At 37.3% G+C, this 23,193-nt stretch overlaps 1 protein-coding gene across 8 annotated transcripts in view; it reads left to right on the plus strand.

Annotated features, from left to right (window-relative positions):
* ARFIP1 (ADP ribosylation factor interacting protein 1) overlaps positions 1-23,193 on the plus strand; it is a 204,122-nt gene that overhangs the window by 132,767 nt on the left and 48,162 nt on the right. For 7 of the 8 annotated variants that reach the window (XM_064267583.1, XM_023557115.2, XM_023557118.2 and 4 more), the window contains 3 exons: positions 1,027-1,248; positions 13,689-13,846; positions 21,090-21,264. In XM_064267583.1, the coding sequence (XP_064123653.1) occupies positions 1,027-1,248; positions 13,689-13,846; positions 21,090-21,264 (555 nt within the window). The remainder of the gene's footprint in view (positions 1-1,026; positions 1,249-13,688; positions 13,847-21,089; positions 21,265-23,193) is intronic. The other variant, XM_023557119.2, reaches the window with a different exon arrangement.

Raw genomic sequence — 23,193 nt, forward strand, 5'->3', positions numbered from 1 at the left:
GTAAAGTCTAGAATACCCATCAAACTAAATAGCAGCTTTCTACTATTTAGTGAGCTTAAAGATTATTTTATATATAATACTGCATTATTTTAATTTTACAGCAAATAATTCTGTAGCCAAAACTTTGAAAGACAAGATTAAAAAAAAAAAAATACTATTTAAAAAATTACAATTGGCAGTATCCGCCAAATTCTTATCTACTGCTTTTCTAGAATATATTTGATAACTTTCAATGATGTGTTGAGTCTGTTAATGTTCTGATTTCCCTTGAAACATATTCTTGAGTAACAAAGTTTCTTATAATTTTTGATTTCCAACAAAAATTATTACTTAGAAAACTTACTTTGCAAGTTCTGAAATTGGGTACTTTCTAAAAATTGCAAGTTCCTGCACCATTATTTCTAGAGCGCAATAGAATAACAATTTAGTATCATGCTGTCTGGGTAAAGGTTAAAAAAAAAAAAACTTCAGAAATGTGTAATCGATTAAAACCAGTCTCTTTTCTCCTCTCTTTCTCCTTCCCTCCGTTTCCTTTCTTTCTCTCTTTCACCCCTCTTCTTTTTTTCCCTGTCTCTTCTCTTCATCCCCCCCCCCCAACAAATACATCCAAATTATTTAAGGGGAAAAGAAAAGGAAAAGACACTCCAACATTGTTCCTAAGTCAATGCCTAGTATCCCTGTTATTTTAAATCATCTACCTGAGTACACTCGACTCGATGGTACTGGATACCTGAGTACACTAAGCTTAAAATATGAGTATGTGAGAGATCTCATCTAGCAGTATATAAATTAGCTAGATGACTTTTAAACTAACTCTGATTAGTAATAGTTGAGATATGTCTAATAAATTTTCTTTCTGATGATGAACTTCTAAGGTAGCTGGCAATTTTCAATTTGTTAGGCCAGATTGTTGAAGCCAAAAAATGGTGTGTGGCATATACCCTAACATTTATACTTTTGGATTGCTGTATTATTTTTCCCTTTTTTTTCCCCCTCCCTAAACAAAGTACATCTTTTCACTTTTAGTGCACTCGACAGATTATCTCTGAGAAGCTAGGCCGTGGCTCAAGAACTGTGGACCTTGAACTGGAAGCTCAGATTGATATTTTAAGAGATAACAAGAAAAAATATGAAAATATTCTAAGACTGGCGCAGACATTGTCTACCCAGCTTTTCCAGATGGTGCATACCCAAAGGCAACTTGGAGATGCATTTGCTGACCTGAGTTTGAAGTCACTAGAACTCCATGTAAGATTATTTTAATTAGCTATTAGTGGGGAAATGGTAGTAGAATATCTAAGAGATAAATTGTTACATTTATGATTTGGTGAACTAATAAGATTGGAGTTTCGAGGTGTTCTTTTAAGATGTTTCATATAATCTTTAAGAAGCCCAAACTTACCCCTGCCAACTCAGTGATCCAGTGCACCCTTATCGCACACCGCCGGACCAGCGGCAGGTTGGATTCTGAAAAAAGAGGCAGAAAAAGCCAGGTCGATCAGACAAGGCTTTGACAGGGGACTTACAGACAGGCTGACACCAAGATTCTCAGGACAGATGCTTCATCAAGTCACGTGAGTAGAGGTCCACGCAGAGCAGCATGGGGTGTAGGTTTATATACTTGGTCCTTACGTGGAAGAATATGTACAGGGGAACGAGGAAAAAAACATGTCTTATCTATAATGAATGGAGTTGCTTTTGTGCTAGTTAATGGATTTCAATTGACATTACCGTGAAGTCAGGTGTTTGGTATGCTTTTTCTTGGCCCAGATCACTTGCTCATTAAGATACTCTGGCTGCCTCCCAGAATCCTATGCAGGCAGGATTGTTCATGGCCCTTACAACCCTAGCAAAGATGTCAGTTTCGGGGAAAGGGAACTTGATGAGAGAGCAGTAAAAAGAGTACTCAACCCACCTTCTTTTATAGATTGGGAGATTAACCCTCGGTATTCAAGTCCATGGGACTCAGTGTTAATTTTTATTAGTTTCTTGTTTGAGTATTTCTAACCCTCTATAAAAAAAAAAAAAAATTTTTTTTTTATAAGGACTGATGTTTCATGAGTTTTAGTCTTTCTTAGATATCTTTCAATGAGAGCATTTACTTGTTTTTTTTGTAATAGAATAAAGCTGTTTATCATGCAATTATGAACCCCGAAGAAACCATCTTTGTAGTCTTTTTTCTGTAACGTTCTTGCAACACAGTTGAGAATTTAGAATTTTTCAGTTTCTGCCTGTAATGGAAAAGAGAATACAGTAACAGAGTAAGACATTACACATCACTAGATAAATCAGAAGATGACTTCAAAGAGACAGCACTGTAGACTCTAATAATGATGGGAAAATCAGTAATATATGTGCAATCTCAGACTATGAATCTTCAGATGATGGATATCCCAGATGAATTTCCTTAAATACAAGAATCAATAAGTTTACAATGTATGTTTAAAAACAAAAAGGAAACCTGGTTTTTTAAAATCCATTAAGTCATTCAACAGGAATAACTCCATCATGCAGTATTTTTTTTTGTAAGAACCTGAATCATACTATTTTGCTAAAAGGACATGTGATATATTCCCTCATCATTTTTATGATGTTTGTGCCCCAAACTATTTGATACGGTTTGTTAGTGGACAAATGCTGAAGGCAGGTATGTATACAAAGGTGATTTGCAGAAAATAGATAACGTAGAAACAGATTTCATTGAATCGAACATTCTAATTGGTGTTTATGTATCTAAGAATGACAATTGTGGAACAAAGAATATGGCCATCTTCCTTTCAACAAAATTATGGGCTGTCACAGTTTTGAGAAATATTGTGTTTTGATGATGTGAGTGTAACAAGATCCAGAAATATTGATAAGTTAGAGATGTATTTGAAATGAAGAATCAGTATTTAGAAGAATGTATTCCAGGTTCTTTATTTTTAATAATAGTTTTATTGAGATAGATAATTCACATACCATAAAGCTCATCCTTGTAAAGTGTACACTGAAGAAAATAGGCATTCATTAAAAGATAATTTTCTATCCCCTTCAGGAGATTTGCTTTTTTACTTCTTAGTATATTTACAGAGTTGTGCACTGATCACCACTATCTAATTCCGGAACATTTTCATCACCCCAAAAAGCAACCACTAATCTACTTTATGTCTCTATTGATTTGCCTATTCTGGATATTTCATACAAATGGAATCATGTAATATGTGGTCTTTTCTGTCTGGCTTCTTTCACTTAAGATACTGTTTTTAAGGTCCATGTTACAACATGTATTAGTATTTCATTCCCTTTTTTAACCAAATAATATTCCATCATATGGATATACCACATTTTGTTTATTTGTTCATCAGTTGATGGAATTTTGTTTCCACTTTCTGGATATTATAAATAATGCTGCTGTGGTCATTCCTGTACAGGTTTTCGTATGGACATATGTATCATTTTTTTTAAGTATATTTGTAGAAGTAGAATTGCTGAGTCAATAGTAATTCTATGTATAACGTTTTGAGAAACCGTTAGATTGTTTTCCAAAGCGACCTATTTTGCATTCCTACCAGCAATATATGAGGGTTCCAGTTTCTCCACATCTTCACCAACACTTGTTGTTTTCCTTTTATTATAGTCATCCTAGTGTGAAGTGGTATCTCCTTGTGGTTTTAATTTGTATTTCCCTGATGACTGATGATGTTAAGCAACTTTTCATGTCCTTATTGGCCATTTGCATATTTTTTTGAGAAATATCTATTCAAGTGCTTTGCCATTTTCTAGGTTCTTGTGTGACAGTTGGTGAACAGTTAGTTGTGTTCAAAGGACATTGTCTATTGGGGGTATATATAACTTCAAAACCAGGAAAATATGGAATAAAAATTTGGCCTTGTTATATTTAAATTCTTCTTAAAATTTCTGATGCAGTTATTCTTCACTTTTCCTGCATTTCTTCTGTAAATTGTTTATAAAGTTACTTAAAAACACAAAATATAGAGAGGGTCCATTGGAGCCAGATGGTAAATGGTAGTTACTCATTTTCCTGGTCTACTGAGTATTAAGGAGCGTGCACAAGGCCCTTTAACTAGTAGTGGTCGAACTGTAACTCTAATTCAAGGTATCTTGCTCCTGTGTCCTTAATTAACCTCCATGCAATTTGAGGCTGCATACTAACTTGACCTTTTCCTTATTTTGACTGTTTAGAGTCTCTCTCTTGCCTCCCCTCCCCACTGTCCAGTGAATTTACTTCTCTGAAATTTCCATGACTGACCATTTTTGAGGTAAAGTTTGTAGAAGTGGTTAAGGATCTAGGGTTCACTGCCTTCCACCTTATGCCGTATTAACTGAGATCCATGGGAAATAGCACAGTGCCTGGCACATAGTGGCACTGAATACATGATGATGGTTGTGATAGCTGTTGTTGGGCTTGTGGCATTTGGAAATTGAGGAAGGATTTGAAAATTAGTCTAATTCCTTAACTTTGTAGAGGAACAACTAACATCCAGCAGTAAAAAAAGCAAATCTCCTAAAAGGGGAAACTGTCTTTTAATGAGTGCCTGTTACCTGTTAGACAATTTATATACATTATCCAGTTACCCACGTGTCTGTCAGTTTGTCGTACTGTGGGGGCTTGTGTGTTGCTGTGATGCTGGAAGCTATGCCACCGGTATTCAGATACCAGCAGGGTCACCCATGGAGGACAGGTTTCAGCTAAGCTTCCAGACTAAGACAGACTAGGAAGAAGGGCCTGGCAGTCTACTTCTGAAAAGCATTAGCCAGTGAAAACCTTATGAATAGCAGCAGAACATTGTCTGATATACTGCTGAAAGATGAGCCCCCCAGGTTGGAAGGCACTCAAAAGATGACTGGGGAAGAGCTGCCCCCTCAAAGTACAGTCAACCTTAATGACGTGGATGGAGTAAAGCTTTTGGGACCTTCGTTTGCTGATGTGGCACGACTCCAAATGAGAAGAAACAGCTGCAAAAATCCATGAATAATCAGAACCTGGAATGTACGAAGTATGAATCTAGGGACACTGGAAATTGTCAAAAATGAAATGGAATGCATAAACATCGATATCCTAGGCATTAGTGAGCTGAAATGGACTGGTATTGGCCATTTTGAATCAGATAATCATATAGCCTACTATGCTGGGAATGACAACTTAAAGAGGAATGGTGTTGCATTTATCATCAAAAAGAACGTTTCAAGATCTATCCTGAAGTACAGCACTGTCAGTAATAGGATAATATCCACACGCCTACAAGGAAGACCAGTTAATAAGACTATTATTCAAATTTATGCACCAACCACTAGGGCCAAAGATGAAGAAATAGAAGATTTTTATCAGCTGCTGCAGTCTGAAATTGATCAAATATGCAATCAAGATACATTGATAATTACTGGTGATTGGAATGTGAAAGTTGGAAACAAAGAAGGATCAGTAGTTGGAAAATATGGCCTTGGTGATAGAAACAATGCCAGAGATCAAATGATAGAATTTTGCAAGACCAATGACTTCTTCACTGCAAATACCTTCTTTCACCAACATAAACAGCGACTAATCACGTGGACCTCGCCAGATGGAACACACAGAAATCAAATTGACTACATCTGTAGAAAGAGACAATGGAAAAGCTCAATATCATCAGTCAGAACAAGGCCAGGGGCCGACTGTGGAACAGACCATCAATTGCTCATATGCAAGTTCAAGCTGAACCTGAAGAAAATCAGAGCAAGTCCACGAGAGCCAAAATATGACCTTGAATATATCCCACCTGAATTTAAAGACCATCTGAAGAACAGATTCAATGCATTGAACACTAGTGACCAAAGACCAGACGAGTTGTGGAATGACAACAAGGACATCATCTATGAAGAAAACAAGAGGTCACTGAAAAGACAGGAAAGAAAGAAAAGACCAAGATGGATGTCAGAGGAGACTCCGAAACTTGCTCTTGAGCATCCAGCAGCTAAAGCAAAAGGAAGAACTGATGAAGTAGAAGAGCTGAACAGAAGATTTCAAAGGGCCTCTCGAGAAGACAAAGTATTATAATGATATGTGCAAAGAGCTGGAGATGGAAAACCAAAAAGGAAGAACATGCTCAGTATTTCTCAAGCTGAAAGAACGGAAGAAAAAATTCAAGCCTCCAGTTGCAATAGTGAAGGATTCCATGGGGAAAATATTAAACGACGCAGGAAGCATCAAAAGAAGATAGAAGGAATACACAGTCATTATACCGAAAAGAATTGGTCTATATTCAACCATTTCAAGGGGTGACATATGATCAGGAACCGATGGTACTGAAGGAAGAAGTCCAAGCTGCTCTGAAGGCATTGGTGAAAAACAAGGCTCCAGGAATTGATGGAATATCAGTTGAGATGTTTCAACAAACAGATGCAGCGCTGGAGGTGCTCACTCGTCTATGCCAAGAAATATGGAAAACAGCTTCCTGGCCAACTGACTGGAAGAGATCCATATTTATGCCTATTCCCAAGAAAGGTGAGCCAACCAAATGTGGAGATTATAGAACAATATCATTAATATCACAGACAAGCAAAATTTTGCTGAAGATCATTCAAAAGCAGCTGCAGCAGTATATCAACAGGGAACTGCCAGAAATTCAGGCTGGTTTCAGAAGAGGACATGGAACCAGGGATATCATTGCTGATGTCGGATGGATCCTGGCTGAAAGCAGAGAATACCAGAAGGATGTTTACCTGTGTTTTATTGACTATGCAAAGGCATTCAACTGTGTGGATCATAACAAACTATGGATAACACTGGGAAGAATGGGAATTCCAGAACACTTAATTGTGCTCATGAGGAACCTTTACATAGATCAAGAGGCAGTTGTTCAGACAGAACAAGGGGATACTGATTGGTTTAAAGTCAGGAAAGATGTGCATCATGGTTGTATTCTTTCGCCACACCTTTTTAATCTGTATGCTGAACAAAAATAATCCGAGAAGCTGGACTATATGAAGAAGAACGGGGCATCAGGACTGGAGGAAGATCCATTAACAACCTGCATTATGCAGATGACACAACCTTGCTTGCTGAAAGTGAAGAGGACTTGAAGTACTTACTAATGAAGATCAAAGACCACAGCCTTCAGTATGGATTACACCTCAACATAAAGAAAACAAAAATCCTCACAACTGGACCAGTGAGCAACATCACGATAAACGGAGAAAAGATTGAAGTTGTCAAGGATTTCATTTTACTTGGATCCACAATCAACAGCCATGGAAGCAGCAGTCAAGAAATCAAAAGACGCATTGTATTAGGCAAATCTGCTGCAAAGGACCTCTTCAAAGTGTTGAAGAGCAAAGATGTCACCCTGAAGACTAAGGTGTGCCTGACCCAAGCCATGGTATTTTCAATCACATCATATGCATGTGAAAGCTGGACAGTGTGTAAGGAAGACCGAAGAAGAGTTGACGCCTTTGAATTGTAGTGTTGGCAAAGAATATTGAATATACCATGGACTGCCAAAAATCGAACAAATCTATCTTGGAAGAAGTGCGGCCAGAATGCTCCTTAGAGGCAAGGATGGCGAGACTGCGTCTTACATACTTTGGACATGTTGTCAGGAGAGATCAGTCCCTGGAGAAGGACATCATGCTTGGCAGAGTACAGGGTCAGCGGAAAAGAGGAAGACCCTTAACGAGGTGGACTGACACAGTGGCTGCAACAATGAGCTCAAGCATGACAATGATTGTTAAGGCTGGTGCAGGACCGGGCAGTGTTTCGTTCTGTTGTGCATAGGGTCGCTATGAGTCGGAACCGACTTGATGGCCCCGAACAACAACAACATCCAGTTACATGTCCTATCAAGTCTATGAGGGAATTAGCTCCATTTTGTTAGTAAGGAAATTGAGGTACAAAGAATTTGAGTAATTTATGAAAGTCACAAATCTAGTCAGTGGCAAAATCAAGATTCGTACTCAAACCTATGAATTCTAAAACTAGACTTTTGCCATTTTATCACATGCCTTCTCACTCCTAGCTCTGTTATACCATATTGCCTTAATCATATTCTGTTTTCTCGATCTAGGTAGTGATATCTACATCAAGATCAGAAAAATCCACTCAAACCATATTGTTTTCAATTATCAGCTAGTACTTGTGCTTCTACTTTTTTACTGCTCTGTATTATTATTGTTTAAAATAACTCATTCATTATTTGTTAGGTAATTTCTTTTTTTTTTTAATTGTACTTTTGATGAAATTTTACAGAACAAACTAGTTTTTCATTACACATTTAGTACACATATTGTTTTATGACATTGGTTAACAACCCCACGACGTATCAACACTCTCCCTTCTCAACCTTGGGTTCCCTATTACCAGCTTTCCTATCCCCTCCTGCCTTCTAGTCCTTGCCCCTGAGCTGGTGTGCCCCTTTATTCTCATTTTGTTTTATGGGCCTGTCCTACCTTTCCTGAAGGGTGAACCTCAGGAGTGACTTCATTACTGAGTTGAAAGGGTATCCGGGGCGCATACTCTCAGGCTTTCTCCAGTCTCTGTTAGGCCAGCAAGCCTGGTCCTTCTTTTTGAGTTAGAATTTTGTTGTACATTTTGTTCCTGCTCTGTCCAGGACCCTCTATTGTGATCCCTGTCAGAGCAGTCAGTGGCGGTAGCCAGGCACCATCTAGTTGTAATGGACTCAGTCTGGTGGAGGCTGTGGTAGATGTGGTCCATTAGTCCGTTGAACTAACCTTTCCCTTGCATCTTTAGTTTTCTTCATTCTTCCTTGCTCCTGAAGGGGTGAGACCAGTGCAGTATCCTAGATGTCTGCTCACAGACTTTTAAGACTCCAGGTGCTAGTCACTAAAGTAGAATGTAGAACATTTTCTTTATAAATTATGTCACCCAGTTGAGCTATATGTTCCCTGAGACCATGGTCCCCACAGCAATTCGGTCCCTCAAGGAGTTTGGATGTGTCTGTGGAGCTTCCATGACCTTACCTTGTACAAGTTGTGCTGGCTTCCCCAGAATTGTGTACCCTTTACTAAAATTACCACTTATCTATTTTCTGTTTAGTATTTTTCCATCCCTACCTCTCCCCTCCCTCATAACCTTCAGATATTGTTTCTTTTTGTGTGTAAGCCTTTTCAGTACAGTAGTGGTCTCATCCAATATTTTTCCTTTTATGATTGTCTTATTTTATTCAGGATAATGCCATCCAGATTCATCCATGTTATGAGATGCTTCACAGATTCATCATTGTTCTGCCATTGCATAATACTCCATTGTGTGTATATACCACAGTTTGTTTATCCATTCATCTATTGATGGGCATCTAGGTTGTTTTCATTGTTTTGCTATTGTGAACAAAGCTGCAGTGAACATGGGTGTGCATATGTCTATTCGTGTGATGAGTCTTATTTCTCTAGGATATATTCCTAGGAGTGGGGTTGCTGGATTATATAATATTTCTATTTCTAGCTTTCTAAGGAAGCGCCATATCATTTTCTAAAATGGCTATTATCATTTTGCATTCTGATCTCCCCACAGCCTCTTCAACATTTGTTATTTTCTGTTTTTTTTTTTATTTGTGTCAGTAATGCTAGGTGAGATGGTATCTCATTGTGGTTTTGATTTGCATTTCTCTAATGGCTAGTGATGGTGAGCATTTCCTCATATGTCTGTTGGCCACTCAAATGTCTTCTTTGGTGGAGTGTCTGTTTCCTTTGCCCATTTTTTAATTGGATTATTTCTCTTTTTGTTGTAGAGGTGTTGGATTTTCTTGTGAATTTTAAGAAATTAGAGCTTTGTTTGATTTGTAATAGCCAAAAACTTTTTCCCAGTGTGTAGGTTCTCTTTTTACTGTTTTGTTGAAGTCTTTTGATGAGCATAAGTGCTTAATTTTTAGAAAAGCCTTAATTTTTAGAAGAGCCCAGTTATCTAGCTTATCTTCTGGAGTTTATGTGTTGTTGGTTGTGGTTTGTTTCCTGTTAATGCCGCCTGTGTATCAGGGCCTGTAGCATTGGTCCTGTTTTTTCTTCCATGAGCTTCATAGTTTTTGGCTTTACATTTCAGTCTTTGATCCATTTTGGATTAGTTTTTGTATATGGTGTGAGGTATGGGTCCTATTTCATTTTTTCTTTTTGCAGATGGACATCCAATTTTGCCAGCACCGTTTGTTAAAAAGACTGTCTTCTCCCCATGTGATGGGCTTTGAGCCATTGTCAAAGATCAGTTGACCATAGGTGGGTGGATTTACATCTCAGTTCTCAATTCTATTCCATTGGTCAATGTATCTGTCATTGCACCAGTACCAGGCTGTTTTGACTACCGTAGCTGTATAGTAGCTTTGAGGTCAGGTAATGCAAGTCCTCCTACTTTATTCTTCTTCAGTAGTGCTTTACTTATATATATATATATTTGTTGTTGTTGTTGTTGTTAGGTGTCATCAAATCAGTTCCAAATCATAGTGACCCAATGTACAGCAAAACACTGCCCAGTCCTGTGTCTTCCTCACCATCATTGTGATGTTTGAGCCCATTGTTGCAGCTACTCTGTCTATCTCGTTGAGGGTCTTCCCCTTTTTTGCTGACCCTCTACTTTACCAAACGTGATGTCCTTCTCCAGGTCCCTTCTGATAACATGTTTAGACTATGTGAGATGAAATTGTCAGCAACCTCGCTTCTGAGGAGCGTTCTGGCTCCAGTTCTTCCAAGACAGATTTGTTCATTCTTCTGGCAGTCCGTGGTATATTGGTACTCTTCACCAACACCATAATTCAAAGGCATCACTTCTTCTTTGGTTTTCCGTATTCATTATCTAGCCTTCGCATGCATTTAATGCGATTGAAAATACAATGGCTTGGGTCAGGTGCACCTTAGTCCTCAAAATGACATCTTTGCTTTTTAGTATTTTAAAGAGGTCTTTTGCAGCAGATTTGCCCAATGCAATATGTAGTTGGTGTTCTGGACTGCTGCTTCTACGGGCATTGATTATGGATCCAAGTAAAATGAAATCCTTGAGAACCTCAATATTTTCTCCATTTATCGTGATGTTGATTATTGGCCCAGTTTTGAGGATTTTCATTTTCTTTATGTTGAGGTGTAATCCATTCTGAAGGCTGTGGTCTTTGATCTTCATGAGTAAGTGCTTCAAGTCCTGTTCACTTTCAGCAAGCAGTTGTGTCATTTGCATATCACAGGTTGTTAATGAGTCTTTCTGCAATCCTGATGCCCCGTTCTTCATGTAGTCCAGCGTCTCAAATTATTTGCTCAGCATACAGATTGAATAAGTGCGGTGAAAAGATACAACCCTGCTGCTCACCTTTTCAGATTTTAAACCTTGCAGTATCCCCTTGTTCTTTTTTGAATGACTTGATATGTATACCCTTTGTTATGCATACACTTTGATTATTTTATGCTTAGTTTATTTGTAATTGCTAAAGCAATTGATAATAATGTGTAGAATACCCCTGACCACCTGTGCATTCTAAAATAATTAACTTATCTTAACTAAAAAAAAAGTTTTGGGAGTCATATTTTATTTTCAGCATCAATTATGTATATTAGTTATTGTATATAACACCTAATTCATGTATCACTTGTACACGAATTATATATATATATATATTTAATGCATGTATATTCATTTCTTGGTAACTAGTCTGAATTTTTTATATTCTTCTACTACTCTATCTTTTTTACCTTACCATTTTTTTTTACGGTACCCTGGTGGTACAGTGGTTAAGAGCTTGGCTGCTAACCAAAAGGTCAGCAGTTCGAATCCACCAGCCACTGCTTGGAAACCCTGTGGGGGCAGTTCTATTCTGCTACACTAAAATCTTAAGTGCCATACACATTTCCTCCCCAGGATTATAGATGAGATTTATACTTAGGAAACAGAACAGTGTCGGTTTACTCTTCTTGTCTGCTTTGAGTTTAAGCCTATTTTTCTCCTTTGTAGATATAGGATTCCATATTCTGCTATATAACTTCAGCTTGCTGCTATTTCGTCTTACTATACTCTAGTTGGTTTTTGTTTCATTTTTTTTTTTTTTAAAAAAGAGCAGCCTTGTAAGTTGCATAAATCTCCTGTGGTTAAATTTTGGCATTTTCAAAGTTAATAATGTGGAATTGTGGATATTGAGAACTTTTAGAAATGAACACAGTGTTACAGGGATGTGGTGTAATGATATGTGTTTTGTTATATAGTAAGCAGAAAAAGTTTCCTTCCATCTTATGAACTATGGTATTTATATCAAACCCAACTTTTGTATTTTTAGTCTTTTTGTTTATTGAGTCTTTATTTTGCCTGTGAACTGTCCATGAATACCAAATGGAATAAGCACAGTTGTAATATGTTCTGTTGACTTCTCTGAAAGTTGTAAAAATGTTTCCTCCTGTACTATTCTCAGTAAGGTAATTCAGCATGTAGGAATTTGGTGCCCCAGATCTTCAGCTGTTCTGCCTCTTAGTTTAGTTGATTGATAGACTAATTGATTGATTGATGCTCTTTTTGTGTAATCCTGTATTTGGAAGTCAAGGTATAAAATTTTGAAGGTCGAGTCCAGAGTAAAGTGTTACATGAACCTTTCTTAAATGGAAAATGTTTTCAGCATAGTGAAGATAGTTTTAGTTTTCTGCTGTTTATTGAGTTGCCAATTACTTTATCATCTAGAAATTTAATTATAGCTACAGCCCCAAAAAACCATTGCCATCGAGTCGATTCCAACTCATAGCGACCCTATAGGTCAGAGTAGAACTGCCCCATAGAGTTTCCAGTGAGCGCCTGGTGGATATGAACTGCCGACCTTTTGGTTAGCAGCTATAGCACTTAACCACTACGCCACCAGGGCTTCCATAGCTACAGCAGTAACATTAAATTTTCGTCAAGATTCTAGGTAATTAATATTATATTTTTTTCAGCTGAAATTGAAAAGTTCTTTATACCAAACTCTAGGTTTCTCAAATTGAATGATACATCTGACAATAAAATATGATCAGGTTTTTAATTGGCCACATGTGTTCATGATTTATCTGGTAATTAATCAAACTTGGACTACAAAGCTTTCCCTGGTGGAAATTTAGGGTTAGTTCTTGTCATATTTGAAGGAGCTGTATGTAATATTGGCTGAGCCAAGACTCCGTTTATTCAAAAAGAATGAATTGAAGCTGGTGTTGAGTGATCCTTCCTCAGCTGTGTGCCTATATAAAATTTAGCTTGGGAGTCAACTACTGGTCAGTAAGTTTACAAAGTAGTCTGCGTTGTTAATATTTATGCTCTGAGAGGATTCCGTTAAAACACAGAAAATGCAATCTATTTTATCTTTGAAAGTTTTAGCCACTTATTACCTAATATGGTTATGAAAGTTATAGTTGTTTCTCTGATTAATAATCTGCTATATTTTTCTTCCTAACAGCTGTGTTTATAGTATAATAGAAATAAAGAAATGAAAATATTTTTTCTAGTACAAAGTAGCTTATCTTTTTAAATTATTAACATCTTATCTGTGTGTCTCAGCTCATAAAAATCTTGGTTTTCTAGATTTTTAAAAGTAATTACCTAGCTTGTTATGATATAAATTCTTATTTATTTAAAGACTGAAAGGAAAAGTAAAACTTCTGTAGCTGTATTTCTAAATCAGATATTTTCCCACTAGTGATAAGTTGAAGATTTTTTCAATCACGTTTGCTAATTTGTTACTGGATAAGTTAAGGCAAGTTCTTTGTTTTAGGAAGAGTTTGGCTACAATGCAGATACCCAGAAGCTACTAGCTAAAAATGGAGAGACTCTTCTTGGAGCCATTAATTTTTTCATCGCCAGTGTGAACACTTTGGTGAATAAAACTATTGAAGATACCTTAATGACTGTGAAACAGTATGAAAGTGCCAGGTAGGTGTAAATTTTCAATATATTGTCTGTTTTACAAATTGTGTATAATTCTGTTAAGAATTTTGGTTCCAAACAACAAACCAACTCTGGTCAGTATGAGCAGAAAAAGAATACACCAGGAAGTTATAGGGTAGCCCACAGAACTAACAGAAAGATGGTAGAACAAGATTCTGGAAACAGACAGGAACTGTAGCAGAGTAATGCCTCAGAAAAATCTAATTAGGACCCCGATTCTAGGTGCCTCTGGGACTTGAGGAAACCCTGGTGGCATAGTAGTTAAGTGCTTCAGCTGCTAACCAAAAGGTTGGCAGTTCGAATCTACCAACTGCTCCTTGGAAACTCTATGGGGCAGTTCTACTCTGTCCTGTATGGTTGCCATGAGTTGGAATAGACTTGACGGTAACGGGTTTTGGGTTTCTGGGACTTGATGTTTCCACAGCAACCACAAATCATTTCTAAACTGCCGTGGAAACTTAGCTTCATTACATTGAAATTCAAAGTTGTGGGTGAGAATGTACAAGTAATTGAGCCCTCGTCATGTGCCCAAACCCTGCCTGCTAAGGAATAGAAAAATGGAGGATCTCTCAGCTCCAGCTTCCTTAGAGGAAGACTAGTCCCTATGTTCTACCAGGTAGATACTAGATGGCCCTCCATAATCTGGTCTAAGCCTGCCTTTTCACCCTTCTTACCACTGTTTGCCAACGTAATCCCCCCACAGCACCCAGACCTATAGTTTCAATTTCTCTTGAATACCAAGTTCACTTCTGCCTCCATGATTTTGTCTATGTGTGGACATCAACTCACCTTCCATTTCTCCAGAGTATAGCCAACCTTCAAACCTTTTTAAGCTTTCCCTTTTACATACATAAAATATTTGTCTTATATTTTGATAGCTATTTATAATCCAGTGTTTTCATACATTGTGTTTCATGTATGTATTATTTCCTATGTCATAATCATCCTGATAAGTGAACAAAGTACATAGTAATAAATACTTATAGATATCTAAAAAGTAGCAGTCCTATGATAGCATTTTTCAACTTTCAAGCCAGGGTCCAATTTTTTCTGCATATGCCGTGCTACTTTTATTTAAGTATGAGAACCCTTTGAGTTTTTTTTCCTCTGAACGCTTGAAACACTTACTATTTTCTGTTATACTTTGTATAGCGTAGTTGAAGATAGGTGTAAACTTTACCTTTAAGAAACATAAGTTTACTTTTTGGCCTCTCCTTAGTATAATAATAGTGTGAGAGATACCTATTAAAACTCTAAACTCATCTTTCCTTTTTGTAGTTGAATGCTTATTCTTAAGTACATATTTCTTAAAAGCCCAAATCACTTGGAAAAGTTCATTTATGATCTTTTTCCAAAAAGAGATGCTTCTGTCCTATGCTGTCTGTGATTTTCAGTTTAGTATTAACGTATAGGACTCTTACTGACTCTTCATATTTGAAAATGAAGATCAAGGCAAACAGCCATGGTTGTCTGGTGAAAAAAAAGTAGAGGATGGGCCTGTGTGGCTTATTTAGGTTTTGGACATGGTTTTTTACTTTATTTGAATTATTTGCTAACACAGTATTAAAATCAGGAGATGGGAAAAAAAAGAAAAAGAAACAGAAGGAATCCATACTCTTGGATAAATCCCTTCAATAACATTCCCAGTAATTGGTTTTCAGTCTCTAAATTCTATCATGGACCTTGTCTCTGTTCTTTAAAGGATTCATTATGCACATTTTTCATTTCTACTAGTTCTGTTTTGTTCTTTTCCAAATCATCTTCCTTATTCATTATGTCCACATTTGTTCATAATTGATACTCTTCTTTTTATCTCCTTAATAACTTTAAGCACTCTTATTTTCTGGCTGTTCAGATTGTTTTAATATTTCTGGGTTTTGAAGGTGAAAATTGTTCTGTTCCAAAAGTATCCCCTGCCACCTCCTAATTAAGAACTATGTGAGTTAAGAACTATGTGAATTAAGAACTATGTGAATAGTTCCATGTCTCTGCTTTAAAATTGTTCCTGTATTCTGAAATAATGCTAGTCACTCCACATATAATAGCCTTCCCTTCAGCTTTTATTTCTTGCATGCTTTAAAGAAAAAATCCATGATAAGGTCAGGTTTTTTAGAAAAGTTACTGTTCATACATAAAACATTTTAATTTAATTTACAGAGAAGAAAAACGAGATTCTGTAGGTTAAGTAATTTCTCACTTCTGGTCAGTTTCAAAGCCAAGATAATAACTTTTGACTTGCTGCCTTCTACTCTGATCAATGGACCTTAAGCTTGAACTTAACCTAAAATTTTCACATCTAATTATGTAAAATGACTTTCACATTTTATAATGAGAAATATTTTTTAAAGTATAAAGATCTCAGTTCTACAGGACATGTAGATTTGTTTGATGTTTTTGAACTAAGTTATAAATCAAGTTATATGGACTAGATAGAGAGCTGGTTATTTAAAGGAAACCAGTAGACATTCTCTGTGTGTACCTTAAAAACCAACAAATATAATCTCCCTCCGTAATTATTCATTTTTTGTTCAAATTACAGTTTATGATTTTATTCATTAAGCTTAGCTTGAGTTTTGACTTTTCCGCCCTGTTTAGGAACTAGCCAAGGAATTAACTGGTTCTAACAACTGTTTTTAACAACTGTAGATAATAACTCCAAGAGTGAAACACTGTCTGCTGAGAGATAATATTCTAAAAGAATCCCAGATTAACAGTTTCTCAGTAGCTGAATTTTCTTCTCGTCAAAACTGGAATTTACTGACTTTTAGATCAAGGGTCATCTTTTTGGTCAGCATAAAAAGTGGTAGTTTAAGCAAATGGCCGAGTGGCCTTTTAATGCTCCCTATTATGCATTGTACAACCATTTCCTAGCCCTCTGGTGCTTCATGTGTAGAAAATCTTACAACAGCCCTTGCAACACTTCCCTGCAGCAGCCGAGTCAAGGGAGTAGTCGGTTGTGGTCAAGACTTTTGAGATGTGGACAGGTGTTCTCTACTGGTATTACATAAGCCGTAAAGTAACCAGTTGTCATTAACTTTATTGATATGAACTCAATTCAGACTGAGAACCTTGAAGTAAGGAGTTAAACATTTTGAAAACTTAGTGTACTTTTCTTCCTGGTGTTGATGAGCGCTGTTAGAGAAACTCTTAAGGGAAGTTTTATTTTAATACTACTTGCAAACATTGAATGTAAAAATTAAAGAAAGTAAGGTCAGCGTTATAAATTTTATTATATTAAAATTGATCAGTATTGTGTAGAGATGTGCTCAGAGGCTGTTGAAGGATGTCATGCTATTTTTGTCTTTATAGTAAATCACTATATATTACTATTATAGTTCCACCTTTTTTATTTCTTATTGTTTTAGCATATTTGCTTCTGGCTTGCCCCTCTTTGAATTTAATCATAATAATAAGTACTCTAAAGATATTAGTTATTACCAGGCATCCTAAGTGATTTATATATGTGAGGTTTTTGTGGCGATTAAACTATTATTCTCATGTACAGATAAAAAACTGAAGCACAAAGAGAATAAATAACTAGCTTGTAGCCTTAGAGCCAGTGAAGGGCAGAGTAAGCATTCAGTTTGGCTAAGAATCCATAGATTTAACTGATTTTTCCTCACCAAGCCGTTCTTGCCTCCTAAATCTTTTTATTTGTCTCCTTCTTAGCTCTACTCCCATTGTCCTGATTCACAGACTCATTTCTTGCCCACGATCTCCTTGGTTTTTATTTCAGTTTCTACCCCAGTTCATCCTTTGTTCCTTACACTACCATTAGTCACCTTTCTAACCTGAACAAATAGAATCATGTCACTTTCTAAATCAAAGTTCTTTAATTGCCTCCCATCACCTATCCTACTCGATTAAATCTGATCTCTTTAGCATATTCTGTAAAGGCCCTGCTTAATCTAGGCCCTGTTTAGCTTAATTCCTTCCATTCTCATGTTCCAACTTAAGGCTCCAGCAGCACTGAATTGCTTCTCAAATGTGTCATGGTATCTTAACAAATCTGTGCCTTACTCCATACTATTCTATCTGGAATGTTCTACCAACTTCTCTGCCCCATCCACATAGTAAATTTCTGCCATCCTTCAAAATATAATTCTAATATTTTTATTTTATTCTCAGATGCCTTTTCAGATACCTAATTAGGCACTTCTCCCTCTTAAAAGCTTTGTAGTACTGATATTAATTAGAGTCTCTTTGCTTCTTCTTAGCTGAGTACTGAATAGTTGAGGCTGCTGGATAAGTCACTGTTTAATAAGCAAAGTAGTACTATACTCACACTGGTGCTGTGATAGAGGCCCATCTGAGGTGCTGTGGGAGCACAGAGTAGTGGTGGTGGTGGGGAACTATTTCAGTTAGTGGTGGGAGATTAGGCAGAGATGTCTCAGAGAACAAAAGACGATAAGTGCTCTGTAATATATGCTGTTGTCACATTTAAATACTAATGTTACAGAAATCTGTTTAGAGCTGTGCTGTCCAGTAAGTAGCCACTAGCCCTTTGACATGTGGCTAGCCTGAATTGATGTGTGCTGCAGGTGTAAAATGCACATTGGATTTCAAAAACTTGATACAAAAACAGAATGTAAAATAGCTCAGTAACAATTTTTTTGTAATCATTTTTACTGTGCTTTAACTGATTTTTTTTTAACTGAAACTTTACAAATCAAGTCAGTCTCTTACACAAAAACCCATATACACCTTGCTACACACTCCCGATTACTCTCCCCCTAATGAGACAGCCTGCTCTCTCCCTCCACTCTCTGTTTTCATGTCCTTTTCACCAGCTTCTAACCACCTCCATCCTCTCATCTCCCCTCCAGGCAGGAGATCCCAACCTTGTCTCAAGTGTCCACCCTGATCCAAGAAGCTCACTCCTCACCAGCATCCCTCTCCATCCCATTGTCCAGTCCAATCCATGTCTGAAGAGTTAGCTTCGGGAATGGTTCCTGTCCTGGGCCAACAGAAGGTCTGGGGGCCGTGACCACCAGGGTCCTTCCAGTCTCAGTCAGACCATTAAGTCTGGTCTTATGAGAATTTGGGGTCTGCATCCCACTGTTCTTCTGCTCCCTCAGGGGTTCTCTGTGGTGTTCCCTGTCAGGGCAGTCATCGGTTGTAGCCAGGCACCATCTAGTTCTTCCAGTCTCAGGATGATGTAGTTGCTGGTTCATGTGGCCCTTTCTGTCTCTTGGGCTCGTAATCACCTTGTGTCCTTGGTGTTCTTCATTCTCCTTTGATCCAGGTGGGTTGAGACCAATTGATGCATCTTAGATGGCTGCTTGCTAGCGTTTAAGACCCCAGACACCACTCTTCAAAGTGGAATGCAGAATGTTTTCTTAATAGATTTTATTATGCCAGTTGACTTAGATGTTCCCTGAAACCATGGTCCCCAGACCCCTGCTCATGCTCCACTGGCCTTTGAAGCATTCAGTTTATTCAGGAAACTTCTTTGCTTTTGGTTTAGTCCAATTGTACTGACCTCCCCTGTATTGTGTGCTGTCTTTCCCTTCACCTAAAGTAGTTTCTTATCTACTATCTAATTAGTGAATACCCCTCTCCCACTCCCCCTCCCTCCCCCCTCTCGTAACCACAAAAGAATGTTTTCTTCTCAGTTTAAACTATTTCTCAGGTTCTTATAATAGTGGTCTTATACAATATTTGTCCTTTTGCAACTGACTAATTTCACTCAGCATAATGCCTTCCAGGTTCCTCCATGTTAGGAAATGTTTCACAGATTCCTAACTGTTCTTTATCGATGTGTAGTATTCCATTGTGTGAATATACCATAATTTATCCATTCATCCGTTGATGGGCACCTTGGTTGCTTCCATGTTTTTGCTATTGTAAACAGTGCTGCAGTAAACATGGGTGTGCATATATCTGTTCATGTAAAGGCTCTTATTTCTCTAGGATATATTTCAAGGAGTGGGATTGCTGGATCATATGGTAGTTCTATTTGTAACTTTTTAAGGAAGCGCCAAATCGATTTCCAAAGTGGTTGTACCATTTGACATTCCCACCAGCAGTGTACAAGTGTTCTGATCTCTCCACAGCCTCTTCAACGTTTATTATTTTGTGTTTTTTGGATTAATGCCAGCCTTGTTGGAGTGCAGTGAAATCTCATTGTAGTTTTGATCTGCATTTCTCTAATGGCTAATGATCGTGAACATTTCCTCATATATCTGTTAGCTACCTGAATGTGTTCTTTAGTGAAGTGTCTATTCATACCTTTTGCCCATTTTTTAATTGGGTTATTTGTCTTTTTGCAGTTGAGTTTTTTTGCAGTATCAGGTAGATTTTAGAGATCAGGCACTGATCAGAAATGTCATAGCTAAAAACTTTTTCCCAGCCTGTAGTCTTTTTACTCTTTTGGTGAAGTCTTTGGATGAGCATAAGTCTTTGATTTTTAGAAACTCCCAGTTATCTAGTTTTTCTTTCTATGTTCTTTACAATGTTTTCTATACTGTTTATGCCATGTATTAGGGCTCCTAACATTGTCCCTATTTTTTCTTCCATGATCTTTATCGTTTTAGATTTTATATTTAGGTCTTTGATCCATTTTGAGTTAGTTTTTGTGCATGGAGTGAGGTATGGGTCTTCTCATTAACAGTTTATTTTTGCATTGGTTACATGTTGCAACGATACTGTTTTGGATATATTGGATAAAATGACATATTAAAAGAAACAGGTGAAATCAATTTCTTACTATTTTAATGTAGCTTTAGTGCAAAATATTTTTTAGTAGAAAATATTAAATTACGTGTGTGGCTCACATCATATCTGTCATGTAGTGCTTTAAGGACCACTGACCCCCAGTGTAACTTCTTTTTACCAGGTACCTTAGTATGCCATCCTAAAGAGTGCTTTGCCTCACTGAAATTAGCCAGTCTGCATGGGGAATAGATCTCAACTCTTGGTCTTGTTAGATTTAGGTCTCGAGATCTGTTTTTTCAAACTGGTTTTTAAATTTTGGAATTTTTACTTGTCAGTTAATACTGTTCTTTGGATAGTTAAGAGATTAAGATGAAGCTTTTCTCCCCTTGCTTATATTAATAGTTCTTTTATATTTTAAAAAAACGCATGATTTCAAAAGCATAAGATATATAATATATATGAGAATTTTTATGTTATTGTGTAGTAAGAGACTATTCCATCTTTCCAGCCATCTCCTAAACATAATTCACTCTGTTTTTGTAGTATGTGTCACTTGTTGTCTTCTTTCCAGGATTGAGTATGATGCCTATCGCACTGATTTAGAAGAACTGAATCTTGGACCGCGTGATGCAAACACTCTGCCAAAGATTGAGCAGTCACAGCAACTGTTCCAAGCACACAAGGAAAAATATGATAAAATGCGCAGTGATGTTTCTGTCAAATTGAAATTTCTAGAAGAAAATAAGGTAAATTTATTCTTTATCTTCCGAGATCTTTCTGTGGACTTTAAAATAAAGTACCATGACAAAAGAGAGATGAATAGGAAGTTCTCGGTTCTATTATCTCTCTCTTTCATGACAATTGCAAAAAGGAACTCCATTTACAATTGGTGTTTGTTTTTAAAAGAACACACAGTATTTTTACCTTTCTTTCGTTAAAGCCATCATCAACTCCACTGTCCTAGCCTTTCCACATTTAACAGTTGGCAAAAAATACTTGATATTCAACCACTGAACTTAAGATAGGTGTTGGTAGCAAGTGTTTAAAAGTTAAATAATGATAAACTCTGCTCTGAATATTTGAAACCTGTTTATTAGCAGTAGGTCCCTGAATGGTCCAGAGTTTGCTCTTGCTACTAGCTGAAATGTTCACAGTTTGAATCTGCTTAGCAGCACTGTGGAATAAAGTCCTGGCGACCTACTTCTGTAAAATTACAGCCACTGAAAACCCTATAGATCACAGTTGTACTGGGAAACACATGGGGTGGCCATAAGTCAGAATCGACTCAGTGGCAATGGGTTTTGCTTTTGGTTTTTATTAGTGGTGGGTGTAGATTTCAGGAAGAAAACGGAACTCTTCCCGGTAACTGATAAATGAGGAATGAATCACGAGAAGGTCCAGCTTAGGGCTGTATTTAGTGTGTCCTAGAATAGAAGATTGATGCCTTTGAATTGTGATGTTGGCAAGGAGTATTGAATATATACCATGGACTGCCGGAAGAATGAGCACATCTCTCTTGGCAGAAGTGCAGCCAAAATGCTCCTTAGAAACAAAAATGGCAAGACTTCATCTCATGTACTTTGGACATATTATCGGGAGGGACCAGTCCCTGAAGAAGGATATCAGGCTTGGTAAAATAGAGGATCGGTGAAAAAGAGGAAGACCCTCAATGAGATGGATTGACACAGTGGCGTAACAGTGGGCTCAAACATAGCAACAACTGTGACGATAGCACAGGGCCAGGCAGTGTTTCGTATTGTGGTACATAGGGTCGCTGTGAGTCGGAACCAACTCGACAGCACCTAACAACAACAGGAAGAATAAGCCAGGGAATCAGTCGTCCACATTGTTTTCATGCAAGGAGAACACACCCTAGGACTAAAAACAGTGAGAGCTGAGAGGACCCACTGTAGATGTCACCTGGAGATGGATTCATGACGAACAGGCTCATGAGTTTTGGTTTAAGTGAAGGACAGTTTTCCATGTTTAATATTTCTTCAATTACATGCTTATTCAATTTCAAATGGAGAATTGTAGTTCTGAAAATGGCAGAGCCAGTAGTGAGCATGGTGAAGTTGACCAGTCCTGAGGAGATGGGGTCTTACCATTGCACGTTAGTAGTGCCTCCTCTTCTGCTCCTCACATCCTCTGAAGTCATGACATGCCTTCAACCCTAGTTTCTTCTCCAGCTACCCCTCTTAAAATTATTTTCCAGTCATCCCAGAAAACAGTATTATCTACATTCTCTTTCATAACATTCAGAGGGCTTTATTGAATTCCCAATAAATTGTTTGTGGGTATCTTTTTGTTTTCCTGAGTATTTTCTTAGAAACTCTTCTGGATGCCCTAAAAACCTACAGAATACATTTCCTTGGGACCTAGCAAGTCTAGCACTGTTACTTCCTTTAGCTACTATGAGTCAAAAATTACTCACCAAAAAACATAGCAATGACAGTAAAGGAGATCTCAGTAGAGTTATCAGACAGATTTTGCCCAGCCTCATTTAGACAACAGCCTGGTGCAGCCTTTTAGCATTCGTTTGCTCAGCACATAAGATTATGTTCATTTTCAACTATGAGATGACTGATCATGAGAAAAATATAAATTTCTCTTCAATATTTTGATGCTTAGGAGTATATCAATATTTATGTACCAAACCCATTGCCATGGAATCG

Source organism: Loxodonta africana, chromosome 13, assembly GCF_030014295.1.
Source record: "Loxodonta africana isolate mLoxAfr1 chromosome 13, mLoxAfr1.hap2, whole genome shotgun sequence".
In the NCBI taxonomy this organism is placed as follows: Eukaryota; Metazoa; Chordata; class Mammalia; order Proboscidea; family Elephantidae; genus Loxodonta; species Loxodonta africana.